Raw genomic sequence first — 18,193 nt, 5'->3', positions numbered from 1 at the left:
GCCGATGACATCTTTCTGCTGTGCCCTGCATTGAACTTAATCAGAAACACACTCAATATGTTATCAGAGAATGTCAACACCATAGATAACTGGACTAAGAACAATTTCTTTAAACTGAATAGACAAAAAACTAAGGTGGTTTGGTTTAAGAATAAAGTATACTGATAAGATGTTCAAGTGGTCTATTTAATATTGTTAATATAAATTTTGTACACTTGATTAAAGCTTAAAAATGTATTAAAAAAAAGTATTAAAAAAAGAATAATGACACATTTCCCTTCTAGAACCTCACCTTAACACCTGGTGAATCCCTTCCTACAGAAAACAAATTTAAAGTACTGGGTATTGTACTTGACGCTAGATTAACCATGGAAGATCAAGTCGCATCCCTGGTCAAGAAAATGTTTGGGTTTCATTTTAAATGAGACAGTTAAGGACTTTGATCCTCTTTAGATTCCTCCAGCTTCCGGATTATAGCACAAGCCACTCTGCTACGTCCTGTAAAACCCTTGAAAAATTGCAACTTCTGCAAAACACCGCTGCAAGACTGATTTATTTTTTTTTTTTTGTAAATCTTTATTCATTTTCAAATATTACAACAAGTGTATAATAGTCAATCAGAAAAATTTTAACAAATCACTTGACAATCTTACTTATACTCCTTAAAATATATAAATATAAAAGAAATCCCTTCCCACCCACCCACCCATATATTAATAATAAACAATATTGATTATTGTCTTTCCCACTCCCACTCTCCCTATACCTTATCTAATACTAAGGTGTTTAAGATGTCTGATCATTAGAATAAATAATCAATGGCCCCCAAATCTTTTTAAACTTATGATAATTTCCTTGTTGCATGGCAAGCACCCTCTCCATTTTGTAGATATGACATACTGAATTCCACCAAAAAGTATAATTAAGTTTAGTGTAATCTTTCCAATTAACAGTAATCTGCTGAATGGCAACCCCTGTCAAGACTGATTTATAAAGCAAGAAAATTTGACACTCTTAAGGGACTTGCACTGGCTACTTGTCTATAGTAGAATCAAATTCAAAATCTCCTACTTCATCTAAAAATCACTAATGGGTCAGAGTCCAAAGACAATCATCAACAGATGCCTACTCCTTCAAACTCGGAATAAAGTAAGAATGGACTGGAAATATATCATTTCCTGCAATAATAAAAAGTGAAATTCAAAAAACATCATCAACTATCCTTTGAAAATACCAAGAAGTGAAAATTTGGAACAAACTGCCAGTTGCAATTAGATCCTCAACAATGACAACAACAACAATTTATTATTTCTATAGCACTACCAGGCGCATGCAGTGCTGTACTTTGTACATGCAAGAGTCAGTCCTTGATCAGAAGAGCTTACAATCTAATTATGACAGACACACAAAGGGGGCTAAAAGTTAGGGGACTATTAAGGGAATGCCAACAGATATGTTGGTTGGGTCACCGTCTTGCACCATATTTTGGAAGAATATGAAGACATACCTATTTGAAAGATGACCCTCCAATTAATCTGTTCCATCCCTAATTCTACAAAGTTTTAACATTCTTGACCTACCTCATTTTGTATAATCCACTCTGAATCTGAAAGGAATAGAATGGAATAGGTGAGGACCTGACTGTGAACAGATTGTTCAAACCATCTGCTTTGCAGTGATTATTACTGAATCCCTCCAAGAATTGAACCTGAAACCCAGGCGACATGCTTCCCTTCACATCAGAATAAGATGTTAACAGACAATTGGGAGGCCCTTCAGGGCCCCTTAACGAGGGCTAAAGCCATGGCAAAGCTCTAACTGATGGATGCCAAATTTCAACATCTGTTCACCATGCCGAAATTGGATTCTCAGTGGCACAGCTTACCAAATATACCTCCCTTCCCAGTGAGGGTGGAGTGGTCCTCAAGGATTCTGAGAACCGCAGGTTGGATTTTGTCATCAAAAGGCAATTGGAGACTGTTAGAAAGTGGCAACAGTGGCATCATATGTCACCTGGGCAAGCTGCTCGAGACTCAGCCAGCCTCTGGACTCAGTTTCTTCTGATGGGGGTTGATTATGTAGCAGATGCTCTGTATGACATCATTAGAGTCCTGTTCTTTTCTCATGAATTCAGCAAGTCTACCTCTTTCTTCCCTTGGCATCCCCCTGCAAGTCAAGCAACTTCTCTCAGCCCCCCTCCACTCAACTATCAGACCTTCACTTCTTTGCAGGCAGCAGTAGCCAGAATACCTGGCGCCTTTCCTCTGCCATGTCTCACCCTTGTGTGAACAGGAAGTTGGCTTAGAGGGGCGGGGCTTACCCGAGGAGAAGCTTCAGCTTGGCCCAGGCATTGTGTTCTGGCTGCTGCCGCCTGCAGAGAAGAGAAGGTTTGACAGATGGGGCGGTCAGAGTTGGGACAGGATGGAGAGGTGCTGGATCAGTGGCAGGAGGGAAGGGGAGAGGCATGCTGCATCTTAAAAAACATTACTCTTTGTGCCAGTTGAAAGCTGCTGCTATGTTAAATCTTATTTGGTATCATTATATGATCCTGCTTTAGGATTTTTAGCTTCTGTTTGACATATTTTCTAGAGAGTCTTATTACTTAGTCATATAGCTCTGTTTTGATTATTGTCTGGTCTTTTAACTACTACCTTACAACAAACTGAGGTTCTGCTCCTCAGTACAAAAAAGAAGTGTACAAATCTTCCAGTATTTTTATTGTAGGAATGCTGGGAAAATGGATAATAATAATCTCTGTCTTTCCCCCCCCCCCTTTTTTTTTTTAATTTTTTTTGGCTGCAGGTTTTCTATCCACATTCTCAGATAATATCCATTTATCCTTTTCTAAGGTGGAAACTCTAATGAGCAACCTCCAGGTGCTTCCCATGAACTTCAGCCATCTCCTGTTCTTATCGACCAGTGGAAACCTCAGGATCATGAAGGGAAAAAGCAGTATGATCGGGAGTTCCTGCTTGGCTTCCAGTTCATGCCTGCTTGTGTACAGAAACCCGAAGGGCTGCCCCCCATCAGTGATGTGGTCCTTGACAAGGTAGGCTATTGGTTACTCTTGAGGAATTCCTTCCTTGATTGGGATGAAAAAGGGGGACAGGAGAGTAGCATGAAAGGAAGGTATCTGAGCAGCATGCAAAGATGGGAGAGATGAGAAGAAGATGACGAATATGCAGAAAAATGAGATTAGGGCAGAGACAAGAGAGTGACTTGAAAGACTGGAGAGGATTGACACAAAGCACCACTTAAATTAAAAGGGAGGGTGTGACACACTGGTTAGAGCTACAGCATCAGTTTGTGGGTTCAAATCCCTTGTGTGACCCTGGGCAAGTCACTTAATCCCCCATTGCCCCAGGTACATTAGATAGAGTGGGAGCCTTCTGGGACAGACAGGGAAAATGCTGGAGTACCTGAATGTAAACCACTTAGGCTAAATAGTAAAATAAATAAATACATTTACCTTTTAAGAACATGTTTTGCTGGAAAGCAGCACCTACAATGGTCCATCCACTCTGTTCTGTAGAGATTCATCCAACTTAGGTAGATAAACATGTAATGTTTCCTATGCACCCCTTTTCCTGTTCCTAAGTCTTTAGCCCACCTTCTTAACCTATTTCCCATTTCAATTGTCTTCTTTTCTTTTTTTTTAACTGTCCCCTTAGAACATGTCTTCTGAAGTGTCCTATGAAAATTTGTGCAGTTTTCACTTGGATAAATGGCTGAAAAATATCCTCCTTGTATCCAGAAATTTGTAATGAGCTTGATCTTTTTATTAATTGATATGATTTAAATATATTCTGGTTAATGTTCCACAGAATTTGATAGATCTTTATTAGAAAAGAATCAGCCATGATTAGCAGCAGTTTGAAATAAGATAAATTCAAAAATTGTACCTTTTTTCATTTTGTTTTCTGTAATTAAAGTTTTGAGTACATTTATTTTTTTGATTTTTATGGAAAAGTATAAGTCAAGCTGGATAGCATTGTAAAATTCTACACACAAACTTGTACCTGAGTTTTAGAGGCCACATAGGGTTCCTTTTATCAAGCCGCGCTAGCAGTTTAATGCGCGTTAAACCGCTAGCTGGCGGTAATTTTTGGCCAGCGCGGGGGTTAGCGTTATGCGTGTTAACCCCGCTAGCGCGGCTTGATAAAAGAAGCCCGTAGTCTCTTTTTCAGAGATGTTTGCTTTTTATGCTGCGCAATCGTTGTTGACATTTTGATCATTGCCAGGCCATTCGTTATAGTCTGTCTTGCTGAAGTTGGAAAGGTAACTGACTTTCTCCTTTCAACAGATCAATCAGCCAAAACCACCTCCAAGAACACTGGATCCTCGCATCTTGCAGCGAGGGCCAGATTTCACCCCAGCCTTTGCTGATTTTAGCAGGCCCAGTTCGAGTGGTCGTGGCATGCCTGTAAGTGTTAATTAGTTTCATTCTTTCTAGGCTGGAAAAATTAATTTGGGCAGCATAGCTATTAGTAGCCCTGCTTTTTAACATCTGCCATCATCAGGATTTGTTTGATTGATTGATATTCTAAATTATCTAGCATTCAAAGTGGAGAAATATGCATACATGAAAAATTCTCAACAGTAACAAAACGACATAAAAACATGATATATAGCATCATACAAAAAACCCACAAGACATCAATCAGATCTTATCTCAATGCTACTTCTTCCAGTTCAGACTTTAACACAAATAATACTCCGACCTCTGTAATTCTCTATAGATTTGTATCCTCCAAAACTTATTGCAATGTACCATTTTGGCTACCTATAACTTCAAATTGTAAGTCGCCTTGAATCTGCTTGGACATAGCGTGACTCAGAAATGCCAGATTAGATTAGATTCATCTCAGACTGCATAAAATTGTTTAAGAGAATTAAAAACATTTCATTTTAGAGTCCCAAAGTTTGTATTTCCTGTATCTCAAGTGGCAGAGCAATCCATAGTCTCGATCTAATAATATAAAAGATTGATGTACTATATTTTTCAAGTCTGACTGAGTGAAAGAAAGGCACATCTAATAACCATGTCACACTGGACATTGTAAATAACTGCTTTCCCTGCTCCATTTTGTCAAATCCTTTCAGTATTTTGAAAGTCTCGATCAGATCCCCTCGCAGTCTCTTCTTCTCAAGGGAGAACAACCCCAGTCTCCTAAGTCGTTCCTCGTAGTCCAGGTTCTCCATACCTTTCACTAACTTCGTTGCTTGTCTCTGCACCCTCTCTAGCAGTTTTATATCCTTCTTTAGGTATGGAGACCAATGCTGGACACAGTATTCTAGGTGCGGTTTGACCATGGCTCTGTAGAGCGGTATTATAACTTTCTCTGATCTACTCGTAATTCCCTTCTTTATCATGCCTAGCATTCTATTTGCTTTCTTCGCTGCTGCCGCACATTGCACCGACGGTTTCAGGGTCCTATCTATCAGTACACCCAGGTCCTTTTCCTGTTCAGTCTTTCCCAGAGTTACACCTGACATACTATACTTGTGATCTTTATTTTTTTCTGCCTAAATGCATCACTTTGCATTTTTCCACATTAAAATTCATCTGCCATTTATCTACCCACTTCTCCAATTGATTCAAGTCGCTTTGGAGTTCCTCGCTGTCCTTCTGCAATCTGATTGCCCGGCATAGCTTTGTGTCGTCTGCAAACTTGATGATTTCACTGGATGTTCCTTCTTCCAGGGCATTTATGAAAATATTAAATAAGATGGGTCCAAGTACTGAGCCTTGGGGTACAACGCTAGTCACTTTTTCCCATTCTGAGAACTTCCCATTTATGCCCATTCTCTGTTTTCTGTTCTCTAGCCATTTGCCTATCCATCTTAATATATCTCCCTCTATTCCATGGCCTTGTAATTTCCTGAGAAGTCTTACATGTGGAACCTTGTCGAACGCTTTCTGAAAGTCCAAGTATACAATATCCACCGGTTCTCCACTATCAATTTGTCTGTTCACTGTCTCAAAAAATTGAAGTAGGTTCGTCAAACATGATTTCCCTTTCCTGAAGCCATGTTGACTGGCTCTCATCAGATCGTGTGTGTCTAGGTGCTGGACTATGTTATCTTTGATCAGCGCTCCAACCATCTTTCCAGGGACAGACGTGAGACACAGGTCTGTATTTGCCTGGCACTCCTCTCGATCCTTTTTTAAATATCGGTGTGACGTTCACTATCTTCCAGTAGTCCGGTATCTGTCCTGTTTTGATTGACAGGTTGGCAAGTTTTTGCAATTCTTTTAGGACTCTCGGATGAATTCTGTCCGGTCCAGGAGATTTATCTCTTTTAAGTTTGTCGATCTGGTGGTAAATCTGGTCCAAGTCCACTTCTACTGTGGTGAGGCTGTCCTATACGACTCCCTTGAACACTTTCACTGTGTCAGGTATTGCTGTGGTGTCTTCTTTGTAAAGACAGACGCAAAGAAGGAATTCAGTCTGTCTGCAATTTGTTTGTAATCCTTGACGCACCCTTTTCTTCCCAGGTCGTCCAGCGGTCCCACCGCCTCCCATGTGGGTTTTTTCCCTTTTACGTATCTAAAAAAAGGGCTTGAAATTTTTGGCCTCTTGCGCTATTTTCTCCTCGTAGACCTTTTTGGCAACCCTCACCGCCTTGTGACATTTTTTCTGATCATCTCTATGTTTGTTCCAAGATTCAAATGTTTTCGTGCGTTTCCACATCTTAAAGGAATCCTTCTTTTCATTTATGGCTTCCTTCACCTCTTTGGTAAGCCACGCCGGCTCTCTTTTGCCTTTGGTTTTCTTTACTTTGGACATCCGCGGAATGTAGAGGCTTTGTGCTTCCGTGATAGTATTTTTCAGTAGGGACCATGCCTGTTCCACTGTTATGTCTTTGCCCATCTTTTTCTTGATCCGTTTTTTCACCATGGCTCTCATGCTGTCGTATCTTCCCTTTTTAAAGTTTAAAGTCGTGGTTGAGGTTTTGATACCTTTCCCTTTCCCAACATCGTTCGTCCCCAGTGGGACTGTAACTTCTACTTCCTTTGCCGGACCCGTAATGCCATTTAGGGCCAAGTCCAAGTGACATTTCCTCTCGTCTGCTCTCCTACCATCTTTTCCAGGAAGCAGTCCCCTAGCACTTCCAGGAACTTTGCCTCCTTGCCACAGTTGGAGGTTCTCAGGTCCCAGTCTATCCCCGGGAAATTGAAATCCCCCAAGATTATGACATTACCTGTCTTACATTCTTGTTTAATTTCCTCCATCATTTCCGAGTCTGTCTCCTCCCTCTGTCCCGGCGGTCGGTAGTAAAGGCCAATCTTTATGTCAGCATCGTTGTGTCTGGGAATCCTGATCCAGAAGGATTCCAGCTTCTCTTTCTCTTCCGCCATAGTCTCTCTCACGGATTCTAATCCTTCCCGAACATATAGGGTAAATACCTCCACCTTTCTGCCCCACTCTATCTTTTCTGTACAGCTTATATCCCTGTGTCGCATTTGTGTCCCATTTGTTTTCGTCATTCCACCATGTTTCTGTTATGCCAATGATGTCCAGTTTGTCGTTTTTTGCTATTGCTTCTAACTCTCCCATGTTGTTTCCCAAACTTCTAGCATTCGTATACATACATTTGAGTTCCCTTTGTGTTACCTTCTTGGACTTTTTAAGCTTAGCAATATCTACGTTTTCTTCCATGGTATCCTTTTCTGCTGCTGTGTTGTCTTCCTCATTTACTTTGTGGTCGACCCCTCCCATGTCTGAGTAGTTGTCCGTAATTCCTTCTATGGGGCATCCTGTCGCCCGGGCCATCGACTGGTGGTCGACTGTCAGCTTTCCCCTGTCATTTAGTTTAAAGCCTTCTCTATGGCCCTCTTCACGTTGCCTGCCAGTACTCTTACTCCTTCCTTTTCTGTAGTACTTGCTTTTTCCCCAGAATGCCGTCCAGTTGCGCACGAAGTCAAAGCCTTCCTCTTCGCACCATCGTTTCATCCAGGCGTTGATTGCTTGCAGTTCCCCTTGTCTCTTTGCATCCGATCTTGGTACTGGGAGGATCTCGGAGAAGGCCACCTTCACCTCCCTGATTTTCAATTTTCTTCCGAGTGAGCAGAGCTGTCCCTTCAACTCTTCCCTGTCATACTTCCATCCACTCACATCATTGGTTCCCACGTGGATAAGCACAGCAGTTTCCTCTCCCCAGCACTGTCTATGATCCTGGAGATCCTGTTGGCCACATCCTTCACTCTTGCTCCAGGCAGGCAGGTGATGATTCTATCCTCTCTCTCCCTCCTGCGGTGTGGCTGTCCACATGACGTACGATGGAGTCTCCCACGATGATCCCCATCTTCTTTATTCGGGGGTTCCTTGGGAGTCGTAGGTTAACATCCTGCGGTACTCCTGAAGTTGTTTTCTGTTCTTCGGGTGGGGGGATGTCCCCATGCAATCTCCCTCTTATTCCTGGTGTGCGATAGCCCTTTATCTCTGCTTCCGTTCCTCCAGAATTTGCAGGGGTGTCTTCTCTTCTCTCATCCAGGCCTTTTTCCTGGGTTGTTCGGGTACAGTTCTCCACATGCTGTTGGTGAGCTTCCTCGATGTATCTCTCTAGCTTCTTAACCTCGTCGTGTCCTAGAAATGTGAGTGAAATCATGAGCGTCTCCATGTAAAACACGCCATACATCCACTAAATCCAAGACCCACAGAATTTGCGGTGTTCTTTAGCACCCTCTACCCTCTCAGGGCCTGCAATACCTGGGCATTCCATGATCAGCCAAATAATACAGAAATTGGAGAAACTAGAGAACCACTACTTAATATATTTTTCAGTAAACACAGGAATTATTTTCTGCAAAATACTTTGTAGTTAAAGATAATTAATTGCAGTTGTTCTTGGATTTAGGTAATCTTTCATTTATCATGATATTTCAACTCAAGCTAGAGCATCTACAGTTGTAGCTATAGGGTTTTATATATTAGCTCTCTTAACTTCGGGGAAGACCTTAGCGGACTAGCACAAAACCAATCTCTTTTTAGATCTGTAATTGATCAAGAACATGAGTCGATGGCACCTGACTAACTAGCTAACCTTTAGCAGCTGCTCCATCAACAGTTTCAGTTAAAAGAGTGGTAGAAAACATGTACTGTAAATTGTGCGGTCATACCTCGGATTTCAACAAAAATGTTTGGTTTTTGTCCTAGCTGTTGAGTGTGGGACCCAGGAGAGCCCAACCTGGCCAGAGGAGGGAGCCAAGGAAGATTATTATGAATATTTCTGTTGGTGATGACGTTCACTTGAAGAAGGCAGAGAATGCCTGGAAACCCAGCTTGAAGCGAGACAGCCTTACTGAGGACCCAGAGAATATAAAAACTCAGGTGAGAGATCTTAGAAACCTTCCCACGACAGTTATGCTGTGAACCGAAACAGAAGGACGTAAGAGAGGCGGATGATTTGCGATGATAAAGATAGCAGAAAAAAAGAGCAGACCAAACACATATGTGGAGCAAAAGATTTTTTTTTTTTTTTTTTTTTTGATGCACGTATGTGGCAAAGGATGTTTATTACAGGGGGATAAGTGAACTTTTCATGATGCTTTATTTTTGTCCTTTTTGCAAAGAAATGTTCACGCGTTTGTATACTAAATGTCATTAAACATTGGACTTTTTCCCCAGTAGAAAACTAGGCAAGGAATGGAGTCAGCCGTTGATCTAACACTAATGAGTAACCTGACCTGTCTTCTCAAACATTTCAGTTGCTTCCCTTGAATCATTCAAAGTTTGGGTGTTGCATTTCAGTGATTCTGTTTATTTTTCATTGAGTATGTAACTTTTGCATCTTTACAGGCCTAGGTACTTTTGTTTTGGATGGGTCTGTAAAGGCATTTAAATACTTATTTTCTTCATCCTCTCTATGGAGACAGTGTAGCCTAGAGATTAGAGCAGTGGATTGAGTACAAGGAAACCAGGTTATTCATTTTCACTTCAATTAACAAGTATACAATATGATACCTTATACTATACAAAATCACTTGTACATTCTTAACCATAAATCTTAAATACTTTAAATTACCCCCCATCCCATCCTCCCAGCCCTCCCTATATCAATAATATTCATTCATACATGTATTATATCCCTTCTTATTATAAAATTTCAAGTATTTAAAGGTGTCTAATCATTTGAATATTCAATCAATGGCCCCCATATCTTTCTAAATCTATCATAATTCCCATTCTGTAAAGCAAGAACTCTTTCCATCTTATACATATAACATACTGAACTCCACCAAAAGGTATAATTGAGTCTTGTATAGTTTTTCCAATTCCTAGTGATGTGCTGAATGGCAACTCCTGTCAATATTAATAGTAACTTATTATTAGACATTGAAATTTGACTTTTAAACCTCATTGAAGTACCAAATAAAATTGTATCATATGACAAGGCAACAAAGTTTTCTAATAGCACATTAATTTGGGGCCAAATTGATTTCCATAAGGCATTAATACAAGGACAGAAATAAATTAAATGATCTAAAGTCCCTGCATCCTTATTACAACGCCAGCATCTATTAGACCTAGAAGTATCTACTTTTTGTAAACGAACTGGGGTCCAAAACACTCTATGCAATAAAAACAACCATGTTTGCCTCATAGATGCTAAACCAGGTTCAAATCTGCTGCTCCCACTGGTACTTTCTGTGGCATGAGCAGGCACTTTCCCGCTTGTTGCCTCAGGTACCCACTTGAAAATTCTTTATTCATTTTTTCATCTTTCAACAAGTGTAAAAATTTTTAAACAATTGAAAATGAATACATCACTTGAATTACTATCAATTATAGCGTTGAATAAAATTTAATCCCTCCCCTCCCTTCCAACTAGATTTCAATCAAAAATATCATATAAAGATTCGTTCCCTTTTTTTTTTTTAAACTAAACATTTAATAAAATTAAAAAAAAATCTCCTCCCATCCCTTCATTCACAATTGTACTTATAGAGTAAGATTGGCATCTATTCATTACACTATTTAGTTAATGGCCCCCATATCTCTTTAAATTTATTATAACTCCCCTTTTGTATAGCTATTGTTCTCTCCATTTTATAAATATGACAAGACGAGTTCCACCAGAAATTATAATTTAGTCTGTTCCAGTTTTTTCAATTAGTTGTGATCTGTTGTATGGCGACTCCTGTCATTATCAATAAAAGCTTATTGTTGTTTGATGATATTTGGCTCTTTGATCTCATTAATGTACCAAATAAAATTGTATCAAATGATAATGCTACGTGGTTTTCTAATAGACAATTAATTTGGGACCAAATTGATTTCCAAAAGATCATAATACAGGGACAATAAAATAATAAATGATCTAATGTCCCTGCTTCAAGATTACAATGCCAGCATCTATTAGACTTAGAGCTATCTAATTTCTGTAATCTAACTGGGGTCCAAAAAGCTCTATATAATAAAAAGAACCAAGTTTGTCTCATAGATGCGGACACTGTACATCTCATCCTCCAAGACCAAATTCGTGGCCATTGAGATACCCACTTGGATTGTAAGCTTGTCAGCAGTAATCGAGTGAGCTAAAGTTGGAAAGATGAACTAGATATACAAGATTATTAACTACTTTTTAAACGTGCTAATCCCCATCATTATAAATCCAAAGAAAATTTTTTTTTTAGATAAAGGATAGTTATGTCTAATAGTTCTGTCAAAGTAGTATTTTCAGGAGTTATTACTGCCCCCCTCTGCCATGAAGAAGCTGGTTTTGGTGGCAGATTTATAAACTCAGGAGCTCAAAATTTGAGGCTTTTAGCGGTAGCTTGCAGCAGGTTATTCATGCATGAAAATACTACTGTTTTAACAAATATGGCAAAAGAGTAATTTGAAATGATTTATAAAACTCAACAGTATAACCATCACCACCTGGAGCGGATCCAACTTTAAGAGATTTCAATGCTATTTCTAATTCTTTTAAAAATATAGGATCTTCTGAACTCCTTTTTATATGATCAGGAACCTTCGGTCCATTAAGTAAATTTAAAAATTCTAAACCATCCTGTTCTTTATTTTCATAAGGCTCGGAAGAATACAAATCCTTATAAAAAGTAAGAAATTGCTTAAATATAAATATGGTTTAAATAAATCACAAAATTTTAAGTGGTTGCAATTGAAGCAGGCTATTCAGGAGGGGTTCCCTGAATGGAAAGTTCTTAACTCTCAGTATAGTTTGGAATTCCTATGCTTTCAGGCGGATTTTTTGGGTCACCAAGCCGCACAGTGGTATAAATTGTTGTATGGGTATTTGAATAAAAAACACAAAACTGGTCTTAGGGATATTTGGAGCATTGAGATTGGGCACCAAATTTCTGCCTCTCAATGGCCACGATTTTGGTCTTGGAGAATAAGAACTACAAGGTCAGCATCTATGAGGCAGACTTGGTTCTTTTTGTTGCATAGAGCTTTTTGGACTCCCAGTTCGTTTACAGAAGTTGAATAGCTCTAGGTCTAATAGATGCTGGTATTGTAGTTTAGAAGCTGGGACTTTAGATCATTTAATTTTTTTCTGTCCCTATATAAATGCCTTTTGGAAGTTAATTTGGTCCCAAATTAATTCATTGTTAGAAAATCATGTTGCCCTTTCCTATGATACTACATTATTTGGTACATCTATGAGATTTAAGAGTCCAATTTCAGCAAATAATAATAAACTTTTATTAATACTGACGGGGGTTGCCATTCAACATATTACTGGAAATTGAAAGGATTATACTAAATTATACCTTTTTGTGGAATTCAGTTTGTCAAATTTATAAAATGGAGAGAGTGCTTGCTATACAGCAAGGAAATTATCATAATTTTAAAAAGATTTGGGGGCCATTGATTATATATTCTAATGATCAGACACCTTAGGGTGGGATTTGGAAATATGATATTTGCTAATTGGTTTATTATTAATGGATGGGGTGGGTGGGGAGGGATTCTTTTATACTTTAATGATTATAAGTAAGAATGTCAAGTGATTTGTAAATATTTTTGATTTAATATTATACACTTGTTGTAAGATATGAAAATGAATAAAGATTAAAAAAAAAGAAAAGAAAATACTACTGTTTGCATCATGACTTCCAGTTTTGTTCTTCATCTGCATGGTTCCTTCTTTTTTTTTTTTTTTTTTTTAATACTCTATATTTGATTTATAAATTAATCTTAGGGTTACAGTAGAAACCTTGAAGAAAGTTAAGAGGTTCATCTCACTAGTAGGTACTATAGTTTTATGATGCATTATTATTTTGGGTTCTTCCTCAGGAATTATTCCGGAAGGTACGAAGTATTTTAAATAAGTTGACACCGCAGATGTTCAACCAATTGATGAAGCAAGTAACAGACTTGACAGTGGACACAGAGGAAAGGCTTAAGGGCGTCATTGATCTGGTCTTTGAGAAAGCCATCGATGAGCCCAGTTTCTCAGTTGCCTATGGAAATATGTGTAGATGTCTTGCCACGGTAAGTAAGAGAGAGATTCAAACCAACTGTTATGAGTTAATGAGGGCAGTGAAACAAGTACTTCAGGGGAAGTCATTGCAAAATAGTTGAAAGTTATGCATACACTATTTGAGCATTCTATAATTGTGTGCCTTGCATGCGTAAGTGTAGGAAAGACATGAGTGGCATCTGTATTGCTTGCCTCCCTTAAGCTCGTCCATTTAGGCCATCTATAGACCTGGCTTAAGTAAGTGTGTTTACATTTAGGCGCTGAAGCAGGGTTACACTAGTGTTCTGTAACAGGAACTAAGCACTCGGATGCCATTCTAGAATAGGTGCTCCCTACACTGCTTCAGGGCATGCAAATGGAGGTGCTCAGTTGTACAATTGCCCCCTTTGTAATTTTGTATAGAATTCCCTCATCATAACAGCAGACTCCTTCCCAGAGATGTTTCTCTCTTAAGATCCACCTTAACCAGCTCTCTCTTAGCTTGTATCCTTTCCTTTCCTCTCCCCTCCCCTGATAAATTCAGCCCCCAGCTTTTTCTGCCCCGTCTCCAAAGCAAATGCCTCCTATTTTTCTTCCCCTTCCCTTTGCCTTTTACAGTTTTCTCTCCCTAACTCCCAGTAAGATCCCAGGTCCATCCATTCCCCAGGCACAGACCCCTCACTACTTTTCTCTGCCCCAATCCTCATGGTACACTCACACCAACCACCTTTCTCCATCCTTCCCCTCTCCAAAAAAATAGTTTTTTTGTCAACCCTGTGGAGCTGAGAGTTAAATATTGGAAAGTATTATTTACCTTTTAAAATAGTAGGTAGTAGATTTAAAATATAAATTGGAGGCAGTAGAAAGTTGAGTTATGTAATTTGTTTCCAAAGAGTAGGTTTAGTTTCTAGGGGAAAAAACCAAGCCATCCAGGCAAAGGGACTGCCACCACCTGCTGGGAATGAGCAACAGGGAGGTGAACTTCAAGCTGTTCAAAGTGATCCAGGTCTGCCACTGGCAGAGACAAAATGCTCAGCTTCATGGACCTTAGTTTCTTTTATTCGGCCAATACCTTGCGGTTCTAGGCAGATTACAAAAGGAAGAGATTCTGGTCATTTCCAGAAGATTACAGGGAAGCTATTGGTTGTAACATTTGGTAGTTTGTCTTGACATATTTCTTGACTCTCCTCTTTGACTTCAGCTCAAAGTGCCAATGGCAGACAAGCCAGGGAGCACTGTGAACTTTCGTAAGCTGCTACTGAATCGCTGTCAGAAGGAATTTGAGAAGGATAAAGCAGATGATGATGTCTTTGAGAAGAAGCAGAAAGAGCTTGAATCTGCTACAACGGTAAATGTAGACTAAAGACCTGTAATTCTCTTGCAGTGAAAATCTTGGAACAAGAACATTTGGGAATAACAATTTGTAAGAATCATTTCTGTCTAATAGTGCCTCAGTAATGGTAATCAAATGGCTTTGTAGAATTTCACAAGTTTCCAATATTTTCCTGCTGTAATGTACATTGCAGAGAGAAGGGACATTTGTAACAGATGTTCTGAGAGTATCTGAAGCAACTTCTTTAAATGAAGGGGTAAATCCATGTCCAGCTCACTTTTCCATTTTGAAACCTCATTGTTGAGGGATTACTTTCTATCAATAACCCAGAATAATCATGCAGTCAGCTGCTTTATGTTTCTGTTACTCATGCAGATTAACCATTCCCCCTAACTGTATCCATGGCATCTGTTTGTCTGTCTTGTCTGCTTAGATTGTAAGCTCTGAGCAGGGACTGTCTCCTTCATGACTCTGTACAGCGATGCGTACCTGTGGTAGTGCTATAGAAATAATTAATAGTGGCAGTAATTCAGATATTTTGCATGCTTTTTGAATTATTTTGTAGCCAGAAGAGAAGACAAAGCTTCAAGATGAACTAGAGGAAGCGAAGGACAAGGCACGAAGGAGATCAATTGGCAACATAAAATTCATTGGTGAACTCTTCAAGCTGAAGATGCTGACGGAAGCTATTATGCACGACTGTGTAGTTAAACTGCTGAAGAACCATGACGAGGAGTCACTGGAGTGTTTGTGTCGCCTGCTGACTACCATTGGCAAGGATCTTGACTTTGAGAAGGCCAAGGTAATGACAGAGTTCTAATATAGAGCTTTGGTGTGATCCATAACTGCCTGCACTGAGTGTGTAAAGCATAGGAACTACTTGAGGAAGTCAGAGTTTATGCTGGGAAAATGGGCTTATCTCTTCAGTTAGAATAGGTCAAATGGAGTGCAGAGAAGGGTCTTGAAATCATTGTTTTGGCCAATCAGGGACTACCTTAGGCTCCTCCCTAAGGAAGTCCCTGATTGGCTCAGGTGCCTCCCGAGAGAGGAGCCTGAGGCACCTGAGCCAATCGGGGACTAATGCCGGCATTGCGCAGGAGAAGGCCGGAGGAGCAGGAGGGACTAAGCACGCCTCCTGCTCCCAACTTAAAGGTACCGTTGGGGGGGGGGGAGCAGCAGGGGGAAATAACCCAACCGCGGATGACCCAACGGCAGGAGGATGTGGGCATCCTTCCTGCAGGAGGGTGTAGGCATCCTTCCTGCCATTAGTTCAGTGGGTGGGGGGGGGAGTGGGCATCCTTCCTGCCATAAGTTCAGTGGGTGGGGGGGGAGTGGACATCCTTCCTGCCATAAGTTCAGTGGGTGAGGGGGGAGTGGGCATCCCTCCTGCCATATTTTAAGAGCAGCAGGGGACATCTGGTGGCAGGAGGGAGTTGGGCATCCCTCCTGCCATTTTCTTTGGGTTCAGGGAGGGAGGGGGCTTCTGTTGGGAGGCTTTTTTTTCCTAATTGGGCAGATATTTTGCGTGTGTAATACACGCAAAATATCTGTGCCATTAATTTTTAAAAAATAAAAAGGAAAAAAAGCCTCCTGACAGCCGTGACAGGCTGCTTCTCCTGCCACTACTGTCAGGGCTCTGCACCGACTCAATTGTTCACTGAGCGATTGAGTCGGTGAATATGGGCCTATGTATTATCTTAAACAGTGGACTAACACGGCTACCAGACCTTTTATACTAACAAAATAAGTGTCTCTTGTCCCTTCATAGCCTCGCATGGATCAGTACTTCAATCAGATGGAGAAGATTGTGAAAGAGAGAAAAACGTCATCTAGAATTCGGTTTATGCTTCAGGATGTTATAGAGTTACGACTGGTATGTACTGTTCCACAGCTAGATGCCTGTTTGGGAATCAGGTTTATTAGGTTATATCCTTTTGGGGTTTTAGTGGGCCCCGCGTGGGTTACTAGCTGGAATGCCCAGAGTATCTGAAGACTGGAGGGTAGCCATTGTAACACCAATTTTTATAAAGGGTTTCAGAGGTGAACCAGAAAATTATAGACAGATAAGCTGATTTCAGTGCCAGACAAAATAGAAGAAACTATTATAAAGAATACAATTATGGAAAACATGTACAAACATTGTTTAACGGGACAGAGTCAGCATGGATTCAGCCAAGGGAAGTCTGATCTCACCAATTTACTTCATTTCTTTAAAAGTGTGAATAAACATAGATAAAGGTGAACTGGTTGATTGCCTTCGCTTTAAAGGGCCATGGCTATGAGATACTCTTTTTCTGTGGTACAACTGAAGAGGTTTAGGCTCACTATCAACATTGGAGGTTTAAGTGATTTGTCCAGAGTCTCAAAGGGCCATAGTTCCTTGAATTCTCAGACAGCTACTTTACTCCCACTATCCTATACACACAGAAAATTTCCAGCCCAAGCAAGGAACTTCTATTTTTGAAGCATTTTAAGTGAGTCTCCGAGAACTAATAATTGCTGTAATTTGCTTCAAGGTATAGATTTATATAGGCAGGATCACTTTTCCTGATCTCTTGAAAGCAGGCAAATACTCCACTCAGAAGGAAGACAAGCATCATTAGGGGTTAGAGTGATGCATGGGCTGCTTAAATCCATCTCCTTTATTTCTTTTCATAGTGCAACTGGGTATCACGGAGAGCAGACCAGGGCCCCAAAACGATTGAACAGATTCATAAAGAGGCAAAATTTGAGGAGCAAGAAGAACAACGAAAGGTGCAGCAGCTCATTACCAAAGAGAAAAGGCGTCCAGGTGAGGTTTCCTCTAGTCAGGCCCATGTTCATAAGACTGCCTTTGAGACTGAAGTTGTTGCCATCACATGCAACATAAAAAAAGGGGGAAATAAGTCCGAATAGTAAATAGTTTGTGTATGCTTTGAACTCTAGAGAATTTTCCTTTATCCATTGTTTTCTTTACTTTACATTTTTAGGACTGCCTATAGCAGAAGGAGTTATCACTTACAAAATAAAAGTCAGGGGAAATGTACTAGAAAAAAAGTCAAACTGATTAGTAGACTATAAATTAAAGTCATATGGTGATTAAATTTTTTTTTTTTTTAATCTTTATTCATTTAATTTTCAACATCAAGTGCACAAAAAATTCTACAATAATATATCACATCACTTGAATATTTCAATAATTATTAAAGTGAGTTTTAGCCCCCCTTCCATCTATTTCATCTTATAACCCAAATATACAATAATAATATCCAATTTGTAATATTAAAGTGTCATAACCCACCCTCCCCCCCTTTCTTCCATTAGTATCCCATAAGGAAAAGAAACAAGTCCAGATAACTTGAGAGCTGGTGTATCTCACCACCACTGGATAATAACACCCACCAGTGTAGCTGATTTATCCTGTTGTCTAGGGAGAACCCATGTTAC

General features: G+C 39.9%; 1 protein-coding gene across 8 annotated transcripts in view; it reads left to right on the top strand.

The window, feature by feature from the left end:
* Positions 1-18,193, top strand: part of EIF4G3 (eukaryotic translation initiation factor 4 gamma 3) — a 298,034-nt gene that overhangs the window by 195,794 nt on the left and 84,047 nt on the right. For all 8 annotated transcript variants that reach the window (XM_033921697.1, XM_033921695.1, XM_033921696.1 and 5 more), the window contains 8 exons: positions 2,850-3,049; positions 4,304-4,423; positions 9,162-9,335; positions 13,269-13,466; positions 14,636-14,782; positions 15,333-15,569; positions 16,536-16,640; positions 17,426-17,558. In XM_033921697.1, the coding sequence (XP_033777588.1) occupies positions 2,850-3,049; positions 4,304-4,423; positions 9,162-9,335; positions 13,269-13,466; positions 14,636-14,782; positions 15,333-15,569; positions 16,536-16,640; positions 17,426-17,558 (1,314 nt within the window). The remainder of the gene's footprint in view (positions 1-2,849; positions 3,050-4,303; positions 4,424-9,161; positions 9,336-13,268; positions 13,467-14,635; positions 14,783-15,332; positions 15,570-16,535; positions 16,641-17,425; positions 17,559-18,193) is intronic.

This window comes from Geotrypetes seraphini, chromosome 15, assembly GCF_902459505.1.
Source record: "Geotrypetes seraphini chromosome 15, aGeoSer1.1, whole genome shotgun sequence".
Taxonomy (NCBI): domain Eukaryota; kingdom Metazoa; phylum Chordata; class Amphibia; order Gymnophiona; family Dermophiidae; genus Geotrypetes; species Geotrypetes seraphini.
Note: the sequence above shows the minus strand (reverse complement) of the source record. Positions and strands in the feature narration are given on the sequence as shown.